Source organism: Leptonychotes weddellii, chromosome 10 (genome assembly GCF_054177405.1).
Source record: "Leptonychotes weddellii isolate Sample4059 chromosome 10, ASM5417740v2, whole genome shotgun sequence".
NCBI classification, from domain to species: domain Eukaryota; kingdom Metazoa; phylum Chordata; class Mammalia; order Carnivora; family Phocidae; genus Leptonychotes; species Leptonychotes weddellii.
This window is the reverse complement of record NC_138378.1, coordinates 25,923,507-25,940,457: the sequence shown is the minus strand read 5'-3', so window position 1 is coordinate 25,940,457 and position 16,951 is coordinate 25,923,507. Positions and strand designations below refer to the sequence as shown.

Genomic DNA, 16,951 nt, shown 5'->3' with positions numbered 1-16,951 from the left:
TAGACATCCCCTCAACCCTGTGTGTGGATAACGCTTGTTACATCCCACAGGGCTGGACCACTGCCGGCATTACCATTGACCCAAATGGCTTGGCACTCTACAGCTGGAGTTCAGATCCAGGAACTTTCTAGCTTTGTCAACTTGAGCAAGATTTATAACTGCCTCAATGTATCACAAGACCTAGCTTATGGGGTCTTCAAGAGGTAAAATTTGTACGGTGCCTGGAATTGTCTCTGGTATATAGTAAGAGTTTAGTGAATAGTAACTATCCCTGATAATATTACAACTTGAGGCCAAGAGGCATTAAAAAAGATTAATTCCCTATTTAATTGGAGCATATCAGGGCAGGTTGTAGTCTGATGCCCACAGCTGACTCTGTCCCTTAGAAGCTATTTACGTTCTTCTCTGAGAGATCTGAGCCTTTCTTTTTTCTTTAAAGGAAGAGAAGCATCCCTCATTTAAACTTGGGGATTTCTAGCCTGGTATCTGGGGGCCAAGAGAGGGTCCTGAAGCTCACACTGCCTCTTTCATCCTCACCACCTGCTTATATATCCCTGTTTGCACAGAGAGGACTGGGAGGAGAAAGAGAAGACTTCTGGGCTCCTGACAGCTCACTTTCAGGTGCAGACCACCCACCTTTTGCATTCCTACAGTGCTTTCTGAGCTCCAAACCACGGGCGAATTTCCTTTGCTTATTCTGACATCTTGTGTCCTGCAATGTCCCATTTGAGACTCAGAGGCCTTGCTTGGTTCCCTAGGATCCCAGGACTGATATAAGGGCCGGGGCTTTACGGAGAATACTACCCCAGACCAGGTTGCCACCATCCTTGCCCCAGCAACATTTCTCTGTAAGTTTATTCTATGCATCTGTGTTCTTGATGCTTTGGGAAATGCTTTTTAAGTGTAAGTTTCCAGGGGCATCTGGGTGCCTCAGTTGGTTAAGTTTATCTGACTCTTGATTTTGGCATAGGTCATGATCTCTGGGGATGTGAGATCGAGCCCCGAATCAGTCTCCATGCTTAGCATGGAGTCTGCTTGAGATTCTCTCCCTTTTCCTCCGCCCTTCCCCCAACCCGTGTGTGCACGTGCGCTTTCTCAAATAAATAAAATCTTTAAAAAAAATAAATGTAAGTTTCCGATTGTTTCTACCAGTATTTGTGAGCATAATTGATGTTTGTAGGTTGACTCTTTATACCCTTCCACCCTGCTAAATTTGAATTCATTTTTTCAAGTTTTGTTTTGGTTTTTTGGATTCTTTATTTACATTCATGCCAATGTAAATAAAGACAGGTTTATTTCCCATAGATAATTAGTTTTATTAATTTTCTATGTATCCTTCCTGTCTTTTGTTTTTATGAAAAGACTCAAAGATTAAACACATACATACATGTTTATGCCACCCCACCTCTCCTAAAGGTGTCTTTGGTTAAACTGAAGTATTTAATCGATATGTAGTAAGATTTATCCACTTCTTCCTTAATGGCTTCTGGATTTTATATATATATATATTTTTTCTTTCTGAAGATCTTCTGTCTTTCCCCAAGGTCCTCCGTATATTCTCTTATATGTTTCTTTTTTTTTTTTTTAAGATTTTATTTATTTATTCATGAGAGACAGAGAGAGAGACAGAGGCAGAGGGAGAAGCAGGCTCCCCGCGGAGCAGGGAGCCCGATGCGGGACTCGATCCCAGGACCCTGGGATCATGACCTGAGCCGAAGGCAGACGCTTAACCGACTGAGCCACCCAGGCGTGCCCCTCTTATATGTTTCTAAATGTTCATATTTTTTGTTTCTAATCTTTAGCTTTTACACTGCTTGGAATTTATTTTTATGTAAGGCATGAGCTAGGAATCTAACTTCCAATCAGATAGCAGCTTGTCTCCACTCTTTGGGACGAGGCTGTCCTTTCCTGGCTCTGTTGAGATGCTGCGTTCACCATACATTAACCCCCAAAGAACATTTTACATGCATGTGGAGAAGTTGAAAGGTTTGCTACACCGAGTATCCATGTACCCTCCTATGTGGATGGATAGATGTGATGAAGCCAGTCCGGCAAAATGTTAACAGTTGGGTCACATGTGAATAAGGAGATTCTCAGGTAGAAATATTTTACTATAGGTTTATACATATATTTCGGCACAAATACACACACACACACACACACAATCAGTTTACTAAAAGAAGACTAAAGTTATCCTCACACAGTAGGTTTTCTGATGTTAAACCGTCTTGTCCATTCCTGGGATAAAGTCTACTTGGTAATGATGTATTATTATTTCTTTAAGGTACAGCTGGATTCAGTTTGCTCATGTTTATTTAGGATTTTTGCACCTAGGTTTTTTTTTTTTTTTTTAAGATTTTATTTATTTATTTGACAGAGAGAGACACAGCGAGAGAGGGAACACAAGCAGGGGGAGGGGGAGAAGGAGAAGCAGGCTCCCCGCGGAGCAGGGTGCCTGATGCAGGGCTCGATCCTAGAACCCTGGGACCATGACCTGAGCCGAAGGCAGAGGCTTAACGACTGAGCCACCCAGGCGCCCCTGCACCTAGTTTTATTTATTTTTATTTTTATTTTTTTTTAAGATTTTATTTATTTATTTGACAGAGACACAGCGAGAGAGGGAACACAAGCAGGGGGAGGGGGAGAGGGAGAAGCAGGCTTCCGGCCGAGCAGGGAGCCCAATGTGGGGCTCCATCCCAGGACCCTGGGATCATGACCTGAGCTGAAGGCAGACGCCCAATGACTAAGCCACCCAGGTGCCCCCCTGCACCTAGTTTTATAAGTAGAATTGATCCCTGGTTTTTTTTTCTGTAGTGCCCTTGCTTACTTTTGGCGTCCTTGATGAATGACTTAGGAAGCATGTTTTAATGCTTTGGGGCTCTTAATCTTTATTACAGAGTGACCTGTTCCTCAAAGTTTTGCTAGAATTGCCCAGTTTAATTGTCTGAGGCCAATGCCTTTGGGAGAGGTCTTTGTCTTTTCGTTTTCTTTTTTGGTTAACAATTTTTCCTTTTTTTTTTTTTACTTGATTTTAGGCTATTTCTATTCATCTAGGAAATCACCCATTTCTTCTGGTCTTTTCTGTCTCTCCTTCTCCCCCCTCCCTCCCTCTCTCACTTGATCGCACTGTCCCCTTTGCCTACAGTGTTGCTTCTTGGCTGGATGGTCAGACTTCACCTTAGGCTCTGAACAGCAGCATTGTCTTCATTGCTTTAGATCTCCCATGATAGAGTCTTGGTCTTTCTATGCTGAGTTAGGTTTTTCTTGGTCAGTATCGCTGCTTGTTCTTAATGGTGTGGCAGGTGTAGGGACCGGCACATGCCCTTTAGTTTTATGTCCTGGGCACAGCCCCAGATCCTAGCGCACTGAAGTCCCAATCGACAGCAGGGACTGGGGCTGGGGGAGAGTCAGTTTATGGCCTTTTGACCTTGTAGTAGTGTCATTTGGTCATTGGCTATCCTAGCATCCCTCCTGTGTGGCCTCTCCCTATAAGTATGTGCCCCTACCCTATTGAACTCTGAAGTGACCATGTGACTTGATTTGCTAATGAGCTGTGGTCCAAGGTATCATTTTGGGTCAAATTTGTAAGTATGATTCTCCATCTTTCATTTTCCTCTATCACTCCTACTGACCATGTTCCAAACAGAGGCTGCAGGAGCAGCCTTGGTCCCAGAGTGAAGACGGCTTTGAGCACAGTTACAGATGACACATGATGGACAGGGAGCTGGAGTGAGAAAGAAACTTTCGTTACTTTAAGCTACGGAGATTGTGGGGGGAGTATTCATCATTACAGAAGAACTTGACCCATCCTGACTGATACAGACCTCCCCTCCCCTTCACTGTGAGGGTCCTGTCTTCTTCAGGGTGAACTCTGAACCCTGTGGACGTCTGCTTACTCTCAGCATTTTTATTTAGTCCTTTGTTTGCTGGGCATTATTGTAGACAATGGTGAAGGGGATGGGCTTTGGAACGAGAATTCTGGATTCAGGCTTGGCTCCAACACTTCATAGCTACAATCTTAAGGACACGTCAACCAACCTCTTAGTGTCTTAGTTTCCCTCTCTGTGAGATGGAAAGAATAGCAGTCTCTACCCCTTGGCTGTGTTGTGAAGATTCATGAACTCTGGACAATACTCGTTTTATAGATGTTAGTATTACTAGGAGCAGAGATTTATAGAGATTTATTAGCTTAGGCCAAGTTGTCCTGCAGTAACACATGACCCCCCCCAGATCTCAGAGCCCCACACAGCAAGCTAACTTTAACCCCAGTCTTTTTTTTTTTAATAGATTTTATTTATTTATTTGACAGAGAGAGACACAGCGATAGAGGGAACACAAGAAGGGGGAGTGGGAGAGGGAGAAGCAGGCTTCCCGCGAAGCAGGGAGCCTGATGCGGGGCTCGATCCCAGGACCCTGGGACCATGACCTGAGCCGAAGGCAGACGCTTAACGACTGAGCCAACCAGGCGCCCCTTAACCCCAGTCTTATTCCTCCTCCTTTGTAAGTTGCTTTGTAGCTCTGCACCGTGACCTTTTACAGTAGACCAACGCCCCTCCTGGGGACACGCTTCTCTCAGAACAAGATAGCTGGTGGAATCATGTAGTGCTTAGAAGTGGCACTGCCCCTTTCAGTCACATACCACCACCCAAGGCAAGTCACAAGACCAAGCCTGATATCAGGGGCAGGGAAGTATAGTCTTTTTATAGAGAAATAAATAATTGGGAACAATGGTAAAATCTACCACAAAGGCCTACTCATTAGGATTAGCAAAATGACTGAGATGTATTTCTTCTTACCAGAAGCTCTTAATCTAGTAAAGATAGACAAATAAAGAGAAAAACTGCAACATAGCATGAGTAGGGTGAGATGCCCGGGTTGGATCTGTCTGAGGGAGTGACCATCTCTGCCTGTGGAACTAAGGGATGAACCTAGTGAGCCTCCAAAGGGTACCTGGCAACAGTAGGACTGCAGTCCTTGGGGCTGAGATCTTGGACAGGGTGTTTGAGGTGCTTCTCAGGGGGGTTCAGCTCCAATACCACCTGCCTCCTTTGGGGCCGCATGGGTGGAAGACTCTCACTTGGGTTCATCTGGAGACACCAATGCACAGTTCTGATAAGGCCATGTGGGTAGGAAGGTCGGGGTTACCTTCACAGAATCCTCGTGAGGCCTGGAACCTGACCTAAAGGAAGAAGGACTCTGTTGAGACCCCAAGTCCTCAGAGTACAGGGACACGGGGTGGAACACAGCTGGAACCTAGGGCCAGGGGAGTCAGGAGCTGAGTTCTGCGTGCCCAGATTGGTCTGGAAGGAGACATTCTGAGCCTCTTTCTCCACAGGCGTTACGCCATGTCTTCACTCTGACTCAGGCTCCACCATACGACACGTGGCGTTTGAATCTGAGGGTGAGGGTGGGAAGTAATTGTACATTTCGACAGATAAGGAAGAGTGGCAGGGGACAGACTTGAGGGTATACAGGCTGGAAAGGGATGACGGAAAGAAATCCAAGGAGACCCTGGAGCTCAAGGCGCCATGTTGAATGAGGAGGTGTGAGAGGACAGGGCCCCTTCAGAGGAGGCATGGGCTCAGGGCCCACAGTAAAGCTCCTGGCAATGAATAGCTTCTCAATCGCACACGTCCTGGCTTCACGGAAGCAATATGGGCTTTCACAAGTAAGGCTCCAAAAAGTCCCCCCAGGCGGCAGAAGTTGATCTTGAGGTGAAGTAACTTATACCTGGCCCTCTAGCAGAAAGTCACTGTAGACACTGGGCTGACTCTGGGGCCATAACATTGCCTGATCCTTCTGCGCGCCGAGAGCAGGGCTGCGGGCAGGTTTTGCCTCTGGAGGGAGGATGGGCAAGACGTGGAGACCAGAAGGACCGGACTTAAAATCACCCAGCAGAAGGTGAGAGTTGGTCTGGGTCTGGAGAGGCACCGGGGCTGGGGGCAGGGGCTTGGGTTCAGTGAACATGGCTGTGCCCAGGCGCCCCTTCCTCCCCACCAGGCCTAGAGGAGCTGCTCGGGGAGCAGCCTGGGTGGCCCGGCCCCTCAGAGCTGCTGCTTCTTCCCCCAGGTTTGCCTTCTCGCCCTACTGACTGGCTCCAAAGAATGGAGGACCAGCCCCAAATGCTGATGAGCTGGGTTACTTTTACTTTTTATTCCCCTCTGAAACACTGGCTTGTGTCCCAGAGAATAAGCGGATATTCTCTTTCTTGAAAAGGGGAAAGGCAGTCGCTCATGTCTGTGTCAGGCACTGTCTTGGTCATCTGTGTGTTGGGTTTTCTTTGTTCAAAAATATACCCGAGATTAGGGGCGCCTGGGTGGCTCAGTCGTTAAGCGTCTGCCTTCGGCTCAGGTCATGACCTCAGGGTCCTGGGATCGAGCCCCGCATCGGGCTTCCTGCTCAGCGGGAAGCCTGCTTCTCCCTCTACCACTCCCCCTGCTTGTGTTCCTGCTCTTGCTGTGTCTATTTCTGTCAAATAAATAAAATCTTTAAAAAAAAAAAAAAAATATACCCGAGATTAATATGAAGAGTCCAGGAAACTCTTGAACATAAGTGGTATTTTTGAAAAACAGATTATTAAACATTTTAAGTGTACTATTAAGTTTTACTCCGTATCTGCCCTAGCTAAGGATACTGTGCACTGGACATCTTGTTACCTTTTTATCACTGAATTTTTTTTTTAAGTTTTATTTCAGTTCTAGTTAGTTAATGCAGTACGATATTGGTTTCAGAAGTAGAATTCAGTGACTCATCAGTCGCATATAACACCCAGGGCTCATCACAAGTGCCCTCCTTAATGCCCATTTACCCAGTTACCTTACCTCCCCCATCCACCTCCCCTCCAGCAGCCCTTAGTTTGTTCTCTATAGTTAAGCATCTCTCTTTTTTTTCTTTTAAAGATTTTATTTATTTATTTATTTGAAAGAGAGCATGAGGGGCACCTGGGGTGGCTCAGTCGTTAAGCGTCTGCCTTCGGCTCAGGTCATGATCCCGGGGTCCTGGGATCGAGCCTCACGTTGGGCTCTCTGCTCAGTGGGAAGCCTGCTTTTCCCTCTCCCACTCCCCCTACTTGTGTTCCCTCTCTCGCTGTGTCTCTCTCTGTCAAATAAATACATAAAAAATCTTAAAAAAAAAAAGTTGTTTTTTTAACACTAAAAAAGTTGGTTGTTTAAAAAAAAATGAAAGAGAGCATGAGTGAGAGAGTGCAGGTTGGGGGAGGCACAGAGGGAGAAGGAGAAGTGGACTCCCTGCGGAGCAGGGAGCCTGCCACGAGGCTTGATCCCAGGACCCCGAGATCATGACCTGAGCCAAAGGCAGATGTCTGCTTAACGGACTGAGCCACCCAGGCACCCCATATAGTTAAGAGTCCATTATGGTTTGTTTCCCTCTCTCCTTTTGCCCCTCTCCCCTATGTTCTTCTGTTTTGCTTCTTAAATTCCACATATGAGTGAGATCATATGATATTTGTCTTTCTCTGACTGACTTATTTCGCTCAGCATAATACTCTCTAGCTCCATCCACGTCGTTGCAAATGGTAAGATTTCATTGTTTTTGATGGCTGGGTAATACTCCAGTGTGTATATATACACCACATCTTCTTTATCCATTCACCTATCACTGGAAATTTGGAACATATAGAAAAGTAGCGAGCAGAGTAGTAACAGGCCCTCAGGTTCCATCATCCAGCTTCAATAATCCCCGATAATGGCCAATCTTATGTCATTTCTACCCCTCACTTCCCTCACTGGATTATTTTAGACAAGTCTCAGACACGATAGCATTTCCTCCATAATTCTCGACAACAGCTGTAAGAGGGTGCTGCTGGTGGTGGTGAGACCACTTGTTTCAGAGGGAGGAAGTCCGGCCCAGAGGGGTGTGTGATTTGTGCATGGCCACACTGGTCTTCCACATGGTGGAGCCAGGAGTTAGACGGCTCTGCCTCTCCAGCTCCTGCACCTTCTAATGTATTGAATTGCCTTCTTCTTTAAAAAAAAAAAAAAAGATTTTATTCATTTATTTGAGAGAGAGAGAGAGAGCTCCTGAGCAGAGGGAGAGGGAGAAGCAGGCTCCCCACTGAGTTGGGAGCCCAACATGGGGCTCGATCCCAGGACCTGAGGATCATGACCCAAGCCGAAGGCAGCTGCTTAACTGACTGAGCCACCCAAGTGCCCCTTGAATAGCCTTCTTGCTCTTACATAAATCCCCATCTAAAAATGTGGGAGCATATTTTCCAGCCCTCCGAGCCCTCCGGTCTCGATCCCATTATCATTCATCGTTATTTGATGAATGACTCCTATAGAATGCTCTCTCTAGATACAGTGTTTCACCCCCAATCCAAACCCCCAGTCGTCTCTTCTCCACCAGAAATGTAATGCATTCTTTCACACGGATGGGGATAAGATTCTGCAAGCCTAACCAACAGGTTGATAAATACACCATCCTTGTTCTCGAGCCTCCGAGTTCTTTGGAAAAATGTGTAAAGACAAGAAATGATGGCAGTAACAGTGATTTTTATTGTCGTGGTTGAAATGGTTCCATAATGGTAATAGTAAGAGTGGAGGCAAAGTGCTAGCCTCCAGCTTTCAAACCAGTGGCCAGCCCCTGGCAGTGGATTGACAGTCAGATTCCTAGGACACAGGAGAAGCACTTCTTTTTTTTTAAGATTTATTTATTTATTTATTTATTTGAGAGAAAGAGAGCGCACAAGCAGGGGGAGCATCAGGCAGAGGGAGAGTGAGATGCAGGCTCCCCATTGAACAAGGAGCCCAATGCGGGGCTCGATCCCAGGACCCTGGGATCACGACCTGAGCCAAAGGCAGACGCTTAACGACGGAGCCACCCAGGTGCCCCAAAGGAAAAGCACGTCTGGAATGGTGGTGTGAGGTTCTTAGTGGACCCTCTCCCCAGCAAAACATCCAAAATGACAAGAAGCATAACCATGTAAAGTCTGGAAATTGTCCTAAGGACATAGAGCAAGCGGAGAAACATTTATTCAAGAAAATCTCCTAAGTCTCAGTAAGAAAAGCAAGTGTCTGTGGTATTTGTCCCCCTGCCTGCTCCCTCCTATTCCACCTCCAGCTCGGTGTCGTGGAGGCTCTACTCCAGTGGGTGCAGCCAAAAAGATGGGCTCTCTCCCCCCCAGTTCTCAGTCTGGGACCTCATGTGTCGTCCCCACCCCCCCACCCCCACCCCCGGCAGGGACAGGCCACCAGCAGTTCTCAATGTTGCAGGCAAGTGTGGCCAAGCCGTATGTGGTCTTCTTCCTCCACCGGCCCCTCGTTGTAGGATAGAAGCTCCGTCCTGGGCATAGGAGGTCAAGAATCTGGAGGGGCCTGTTGCCTTTTCTGCAGTTTGCTCCTAGGGCAGGGATCCTAGGCCGGGCGGGGCAAGCTGAGGAAAAAAAAGAAACAAAAACGGGCTGTTTGGTACCCCTCTCTTGGAGCAGGAGTGTTACTGAGAGCAGGGGCCGCTGATCTTGCTCCCAGCTCCGGAGTGCCTCGGACGTCCTGCCCTGGGGGAGCGGCAGACCTAAGAACTGAGCTGGCCTGGTGCTCTCTCAGGGGCCTGGCTTTGTTTGCAACACAGTGTAGGGAAGTTGAAGCCTCAGCGTGCTATGGAAAACAATGGAAATTTTGGTGGTGAGCAGTTAAGAGGAGGCTGGCAGCTCCATTAGACGAACTGGGCTTTTTCAGGAAATTCAGATACCCAAAAGAAAGGCCAGTTGCCCTAGTATGACAGTTAAAATACACTTGCAGTTGAGGGAGCCCAGGCCAATGTGTGATCACAGAGCACCACTGCTTAGGTTATAAGAAATAACTTTAGGGGGGCGCCTGGGTGGCTCAGTCGTTAAGCGTCTGCCTTCGGCTCAGGTCATGATCCCAGGGTCCTGGGATCGAGCCCCGCATTGGGCTCCCTGCTCCGCGGGAAGCCTGCTTCTCCCTCTCCCACTCCCCCTGCTTGTGTTCCCTCTCTCGCTGTGTCTCTCTCTGTCAAATGAATAAATAAAATCTTAAAAAAAAAAAAAAGAAGTAACTTTATGGAGAATTAAAATTGTGGAGTCTTTGTACTGTTCTGAGTTTGAGGAGGGGTACACATTGCAAACCCCTCATTCCTCTTACGCCTGCCTCCGTCTGTAATATCTGTGGTAAGTGGTAACATGCTGTGTGTGGCCCTCAAATGTCACTGTCGCTGTCAGGCCCTGTGTCAGGAACATTCGGTGCGAAAAACATTCTTGTCAGATGTGTCTCCAGTATTTTAAAGTTAAATACCTACTGAATTTCTTGTTACAAAAATCTAAATTGTGGACACTTAGTTTATGGAGTATTTAAGTATGTGGATCACATCATTTCCCCCTTTTGCACTTGAACCTGCTGCCACTATTCTCGAGATCGGGCGTGTAAGCTAAAAGTGCCCTCATTTTGCACCACCGCCTATGGGCAGACATCGCAAAGCGTAAGCAGTTTTCTGGGTAAGAAGCACTTTTTTTTTTTTTAAGATTTTATTTATTTATTTGACAGAGAAAGACACAGCGTTAGAGGGAACACAAGCAGGGGGAGTGGGCGAGGGAGAAGCAGGCTTCCCGCGGAGCAGGGAGCCCGATGCGGGGCTCGATCCCAGGACCGTGGGATCATGACCTGAGCTGAAGGCAGACGCTTAACGACTGAGCCACCCAGGCGCCCCCTGTTTGGCTTCTTTTGATCAACATTATGTCTGGGATTCATTTATGGTACTATTTGTACTTCATTTTTCGTCATGGTTTGTTTTTATATGCAAAGGCCCCCAAGTCGCCAAGGTCTTCTTGAAGAAGAACAAAGCTGGGGAAATTGTATTATCAGATATCAAGATCTCTTGGGGTGCCGCGGTCATTAAGACAGTGGGGTATTGGTGTTAAGGACAGACAGGTGGACCAGTGGAGCAGAAGAGAGTCCAGAAATAGGCCCACACGTAGACAGTGGCCTTACTTTATAGCAAAGGGGACTGCTTGAGGTTTGCAGATGGATTCGCAGATCATTTCTCCAGTGAAATCCCTAGTGTCCGAGGGCCAGGAATGGGTTTTATGTGTTAGCTGTGTGCTCCTCAGATTTTAACACAAAGCCTAGGGGAGCCCAGAAGAACTTGATACAGAGAACGGTGTATTCTGAAAAGAACGAGTTCAACTTCTCACATATCCAGGCTCTTCAGGGCTACTTACATTGGTTGTTTAAAACTGGATTGGTAAACACTTTCAATTGGGACATTACTCTGGCTCAGGAGTTGGCCAGCTTTTTCTGTGAAGGGCCACATGGCAAGTGTTTTAAGGTTTTGTGGGGCTGTATGGTCTCTCTGTAACTGCTCTGGGGTTGGCCCTTCGCGTGCTAAATTGCCACAGACAACATGTAAGCGAATGAGCGAGGCTATGTTCCAATACGACTTGATTTGTGGACCCTGAATTTTGAATTCCACATAATATTTTCTTAAAAATTTATTTATTTATTTATTTGTCAGGGAGAGAGAGCACAAGCAGGGGGAGCAGCAAGCAGAGGGAGAAGCAGGCTCCCCACCTGCTTCCTGGAGCAAGGAGCCCGATGTGGGGCTCGATCCCAGGACCCCGGGATCATGACCTGAACTGAAGGCAAACGCTTAACTGACTGAGCCACCCAGGTGTCCCTGATTCCACATAACTTTTATGTATCACAAAATATCCTCATTCTTTTGACTTTTTTTCCAACTATTTAAAAATTCAAAAATCATTCTGAAGTTGTGGCCTATACAGAAACGGAGGGCCCCGTTGTTCTAGATCAGTGCTGTCCAGTAGGAATATCCTATGATCCAGGTGGGGAATTTTAAATTTCCTAGTAACCGCATTCTACAAAGTAAAAATAAATGGATGCAATTAATTTTTTTTAAGATTTTATTTATTTATTTGAGAGAGAGAATGAGAGAGCACATGAGAGGGGGGAGGGTCAGAGGGAGAAGCAGACTCCCTGCCGAGCAGGGAGCCCAATGCGGGACTCGATCCAGGGACTCCAGGATCATGACCTGAGCCGAAGGCAGTCGCTTAACCGACTGAGCCACCCAGGCACCCCTGGATGCAATTAATTTTAATAACATTTTCTTTAGCCCAGTATGTAAAAAATCTTATCGTTTCAACATGTAATCCATATAGAAAAGTTAATTAGATTTTTTTGGTACTGAGTCTTGAAAATCTGGTGTGTATTTTACACTGAGTATGTGAAGAATGAGAGGAAAAAAGGCTGATTTTGGAAGAAAAACACTATGATCTCAATGTGCTATGAGAGCACATCTTTTTTTTTTTCTTTTAAAGATTTCATTTATTTATTTGACAGAGAGAGACATATCAAGAGAGGGAACACAAGCAGGGGGAGTGGGAGAGGGAGAAGCAGGCCTCCCACTGAGCAGGGAGCCCGATGCGGGACTCAATCCCAGGACCCTGAGATCATGACCTGAGCCGAAGACGCTTAATGACTGAGCCACCCAGGCACCCCGAGAGCACATCTTCGTTCAGACTAGCCACCTTTCAGGTAAACCCGTGTGACTAGTGGCTACGGTATTAGAGAGTGCCGTTCTACATATTCCTAAATTTCTAGATAAAGTGTGTAGAGAAGGGTCACATTTTTGGAGACACAAACTAGTTTCAGGCAGAAGTTTCATCAGTAGTTTCCTTCAAATGGCATAGCTATTTCCCTTATATGAATTAATCACATTTTCTTTGTTCCATTTCCATCTTGTCCCATGTGTTTTGATCTGATTCCATCTATCTTGAGTTCCATCTAACTAAGGACGGGTTCGTCCATTTCGGTCTGGTTCTGTGTGTTTTGATTTGGCCTTAGCTAGTCAGCCTAACTAGATTGTGTTTTTACTTTTAGTTTCCTCTTGCCCTATTATTCTCTTCCTCTGTGTTAATGCATTTAATGGGTTCAGAGGAAAATGTTAAAATGACCTGGTTTAGATTATTCTCAATACTGAAAGCCTTGATTATTTTGCTCAACCCATAATATTCTACAGTTCTCCAGCCTCTTATGGGCTCTTTTGGGCTTTTCTCTTATTTCTTTCTCCTTTCTCGGGCTGATCTAGAGGACTAGTGTCACATACTTTTTTTTTTCTGTGTCTCTATTCACACCCTTAAACAATTTGTGAACTTTAATGGTTTTGCGCATCACATACAACAAACCCATTTTCTCTGTCACTTCTGCTTTATCTTTATATTTCTATTAGGTTACACAGCACAAATTAAGCTATATTTCTGTTAAGTTAAGATGGCACAAGTTTATTCTCAGACTTGTCAAAAATTGAGATCATAGTGTTTTTGTCCCCAAATCAGCTTTTTTTCCCTCTCATTCTTCACATACTCATGATGTCTCCTCTTCCTGGGTACTGTTACACGTAAGTGGGCCAGTTTCCACTGAAATAATCATTAAAGCTTTCCTAGGGGGAGTTTTTTGAGTTAGCTTAGACTAGATAATTCTGTGATAACAAATCACCTCAGAGTTTGGTGGTTTGTCAGAGCAAATGTTCCTTTCTCACTTACACTGCTTGTTGTCTAAGTTCAGCTGTGGCTCAGCTTTTTTGCTTCTGGAATTCAGACAAAAGGAACAGGCTCATCTGAGTCATGGGGTTCTTAAAGAAGAGGGGAAAAAAGCAATGATAGGACCATGTGGTGCCTCTTTTTTTTTTTTTTTAAGATTTTATTTATTTGTTTGAGAGAGAGCACAAGAGGGGCAAAGGGCAGAGGGAGAAGGAGAAGCAGACTCCCTGCTGAGTGCAGAGCCTGATGCAGGGCTCAACCCCAGGACTCCGAGATCATGACCTGAGCTGAAGTCAGATGCTTAACTGACTGAGCCACCCAGGTACCCACATGGTGCCTCTTAAATCTTGTTTGAAAGTAGCACTAGCTTTTCAGTAATCATTGGCCAAAGCAAATCCCATAGCCAAGTCTGATGTCCTTGTGATGGGATTGGTTTGGACATAAGGTGCTGGAATCCTGAAGTCATGGACCGTATTTTTCTTGTCTACTGCTGAGTCCACAGTGCTTGACAGAGAACCTAGCACTTAGACATTTCTAACAAGTATTTGTATGTAGATAGGCAACCTGACATTCAGTTTTATTTCATATACGATTTCTTTAACCACTGATTCATATACCGTTTCCTACATTTGGAAGCCCTCCAGACCAAGTGGCTTTTTATGTCTATCAGTCTCGTTTTGTAATAAGAAAAGACACGAAGGTGATTTCCACATAGATCACAGAGACTGTTACGTCCAAGTAGAACTGAGTTGTGGACAGTATGTATCGCTGGGACTGTCGATGACTTAGGTCATTTAGTAGAAGGGGAAGGCTGAGGTGATAGAAGCGGTTTATAGCACATAGCGCTTACTTGAAAGGTTCCTGTCTCCCATGTAGAAGATAGTTTTGTTATGGATTTTGTGGATCGCAGTAGAAGATGGAATGTGCAGAAATGAATGTAAAGGAATTATTGGTGAGAACAAATTGTGTTGTACATGTATAGTTAGTTATAGATGTCCTAGGACAAGGTGGAGCTGCCCAGCGGCCCCACGTAGGACTTCTCTAACTGAAAACTCTCTCTCTCCAGCAGAACCAAAGCCAGAAATCTAGCCGTGTGCCTGCCTTCTGGCCTTCTCCTGTCAGCAAGTCCTCAGCCAACATGTGCTTCAGATCTTCCTGGGCTTACGTGTAGAGAATCACTTCCATCCAGGGGATTCCGGGCCCGGGCATCAGGAGCAGCAGCATTCTGCTCAGAGCTGCTGGAGTGGAAACACAGAAGGTCACTGGAGGGAAGGTGGCTCCCAACCCTTGTGTGCGAGGACAGGGGAGACAGAGACCTCAGGCGCATTCCCCAGCCTCCCCCGAGGACAGTCAGCAAGAACTAGAGAAGGCACCATGGTGGTAGAAACAGAGCCCATCTCAGCCCAAAGGCTAAACCCTGGGCAAACAGAGAGGGGAGTGAGAGAAGCCTCAAGATCGGGAGTGGTCAACCGTACGGAACACGAACTAGATTGTAGCCTGAAATCAGACTTCGTTACAAAGCAGACGACCCACTTACAGGAGAAACCCTATGTTTGCAGGGAGTGCAGGAGAGGCTTTAAAGTGAAGTCAACTCTCATCAGACACCATCAGACACACTCAGAGGGGAAGCCTTATGTGTGTGGTGAGTGTGGCCGAGGCTCCAGCCAGATGTTGATCCTTATTAATCATCGGAGGGCACACTCAGGGGAGAAGCCATATGTGTGCAAGGGGCGTGGCCGAGGCTTTAGCCAGAAGTCCAACCTCAACAGACACCTGAGAACACATTCAGAAGAGAAGCTTTATTTGGGCAGGGAGTGTGGACAGAGCTTGAGAAATAAGTCAATCCTCATTAGACATCAGTGGACTCACTCTGCGGAGAAGCCTCATGTCTGCAGTGAGTGTGGGCGAGGCTTCAGTGAGAAGTCATACTTCATCAGACACCAGAGGGCACATTCAGGGGAGAAATCCTATGTGTGCCTGGAGTGTGGACGAGCCTTTAGTGATAAGTCAGCCCTCAGAAAACACCAGAGGACACACTCAGACGAAAAGCCTTATATTTGTGGGGAGTGTGGCCAAGGCTTTTGCGATAAGTCAGCCCTCAGCATAGACGACAGGACACACTCGGGGGAGAAGCCTTACTTGTGCGGTGAGTGTGGCCATGCCTTGAGCCAGAAATCACTCCTCGTTGTTCACCAGAGGACACACTCCGGGGAGAAGTATTATGCTTTCAGGGAGTGTGGGTGAAGCTTTAGCTGTAAGGCAAATCTTATCGGACACCAGAGGATACAGTAAGAAGGGGCAAGACTTGAGCAATCAGTCAAACCTCATCCTGCACCAGAGAGCCAGATGGGGAGGAGTCCCACTCCGTGCATGGAGTGTGAGTAGCGCTTCAGAGACGTGTTGGGCCTCGTCAGGCTTTGAGGCACGTTCAGGAGAGGAGCATCATCTGTGCGGAATGTGGGCGACTCGGTAGCCATAAGTCAGCCCTCACTGCACAAAAAGGATGCACTTAGGTGGGAAGCGCTGTGTGTGATCAGGGACCGTGGGTGGGGCTTTAGCAATCAATCCACATTTCCCGAACATCCGGTGGCCGACTTGGGAGAGGTGTCGTGGGTTCAGAGGGTACTGGTGGACCTCAGTGAGCAGAACAGGCAGGCAGGCAGGCACGACGTGGCACTCTCAGGGAGGGCTGGCTGCTTGCTGGGAGTGTGGGCGAGACTCTTGTGCTCAGTCAGCCTTCTTCACACACCATAAGGACAATCCGTATGTGGACACCCCGGGGAGCTCTGCCCCCATAACCTCTTCAGGGCCGGCACCCCTGCTGCTCCAGATGACTCCTACTGGTGGCTTCACAGAGGCCTTCCTCACTAGGACTTGTTGTAGCCACGGGCAACTGCCCCTTCCCAACCGGTGGCTCCTGGTCAATGACCGATTGATCTGGGGAGAACAAAATCTCAACGCTTGACCCAGCCGGGACAACTCCAAAGGGTCATCCCAGATCCAGAGGTCCCCACCGGACTGAATGACTTCTTGGTTGCGGACATGTTGCAGGTGGGCTTCTTCCTTAGCCCGGTCCTGCCCTCATTCCCCGATAGACCACTCAACTCTCCATTTCATTGTCTCCGGGGAATCCGTTCTGAGATAGCTTAGGTGTGCAAGGGGATGTGGACAGGGTTTTGGCCATAAGTCACCCCTCAACAAACCCCAGAGTATACAGAACAGAAGCTCTGTGTGTACGGGGAGGATGGGCCAGGGCTTAGGAAAAACGTGTCTCAGTATCCATCGGGAAACAGCTTTTTTGGGAGAAGCTTTCCAAGGGCAGGGAGGGAGGCTTTAGCAGGATGTGAAGCCTCATCTTGCACCAGAGGACACACTCAGGGAGGGCTCATGGGTGCAGCTTTCTCCTGCTGTCTTCTTGACAGCCTC

At 46.9% G+C, this 16,951-nt stretch overlaps 1 protein-coding gene across 1 annotated transcript in view; it reads left to right on the top strand.

The window, feature by feature from the left end:
• ZNF343 (zinc finger protein 343) overlaps positions 1 to 16,627 on the top strand; it is a 21,855-nt gene extending 5,228 nt beyond the window's left edge. Inside the window, 2 exon segments of the mRNA XM_081832282.1 lie at positions 8,965 to 9,015; positions 14,595 to 16,627. Coding sequence (XP_081688408.1) covers positions 8,965 to 9,015; positions 14,595 to 15,817 — 1,274 coding nt within the window. The 3' untranslated portion in view covers positions 15,818 to 16,627.
• The last annotated feature ends 324 nt before the right edge of the window (positions 16,628 to 16,951 follow it).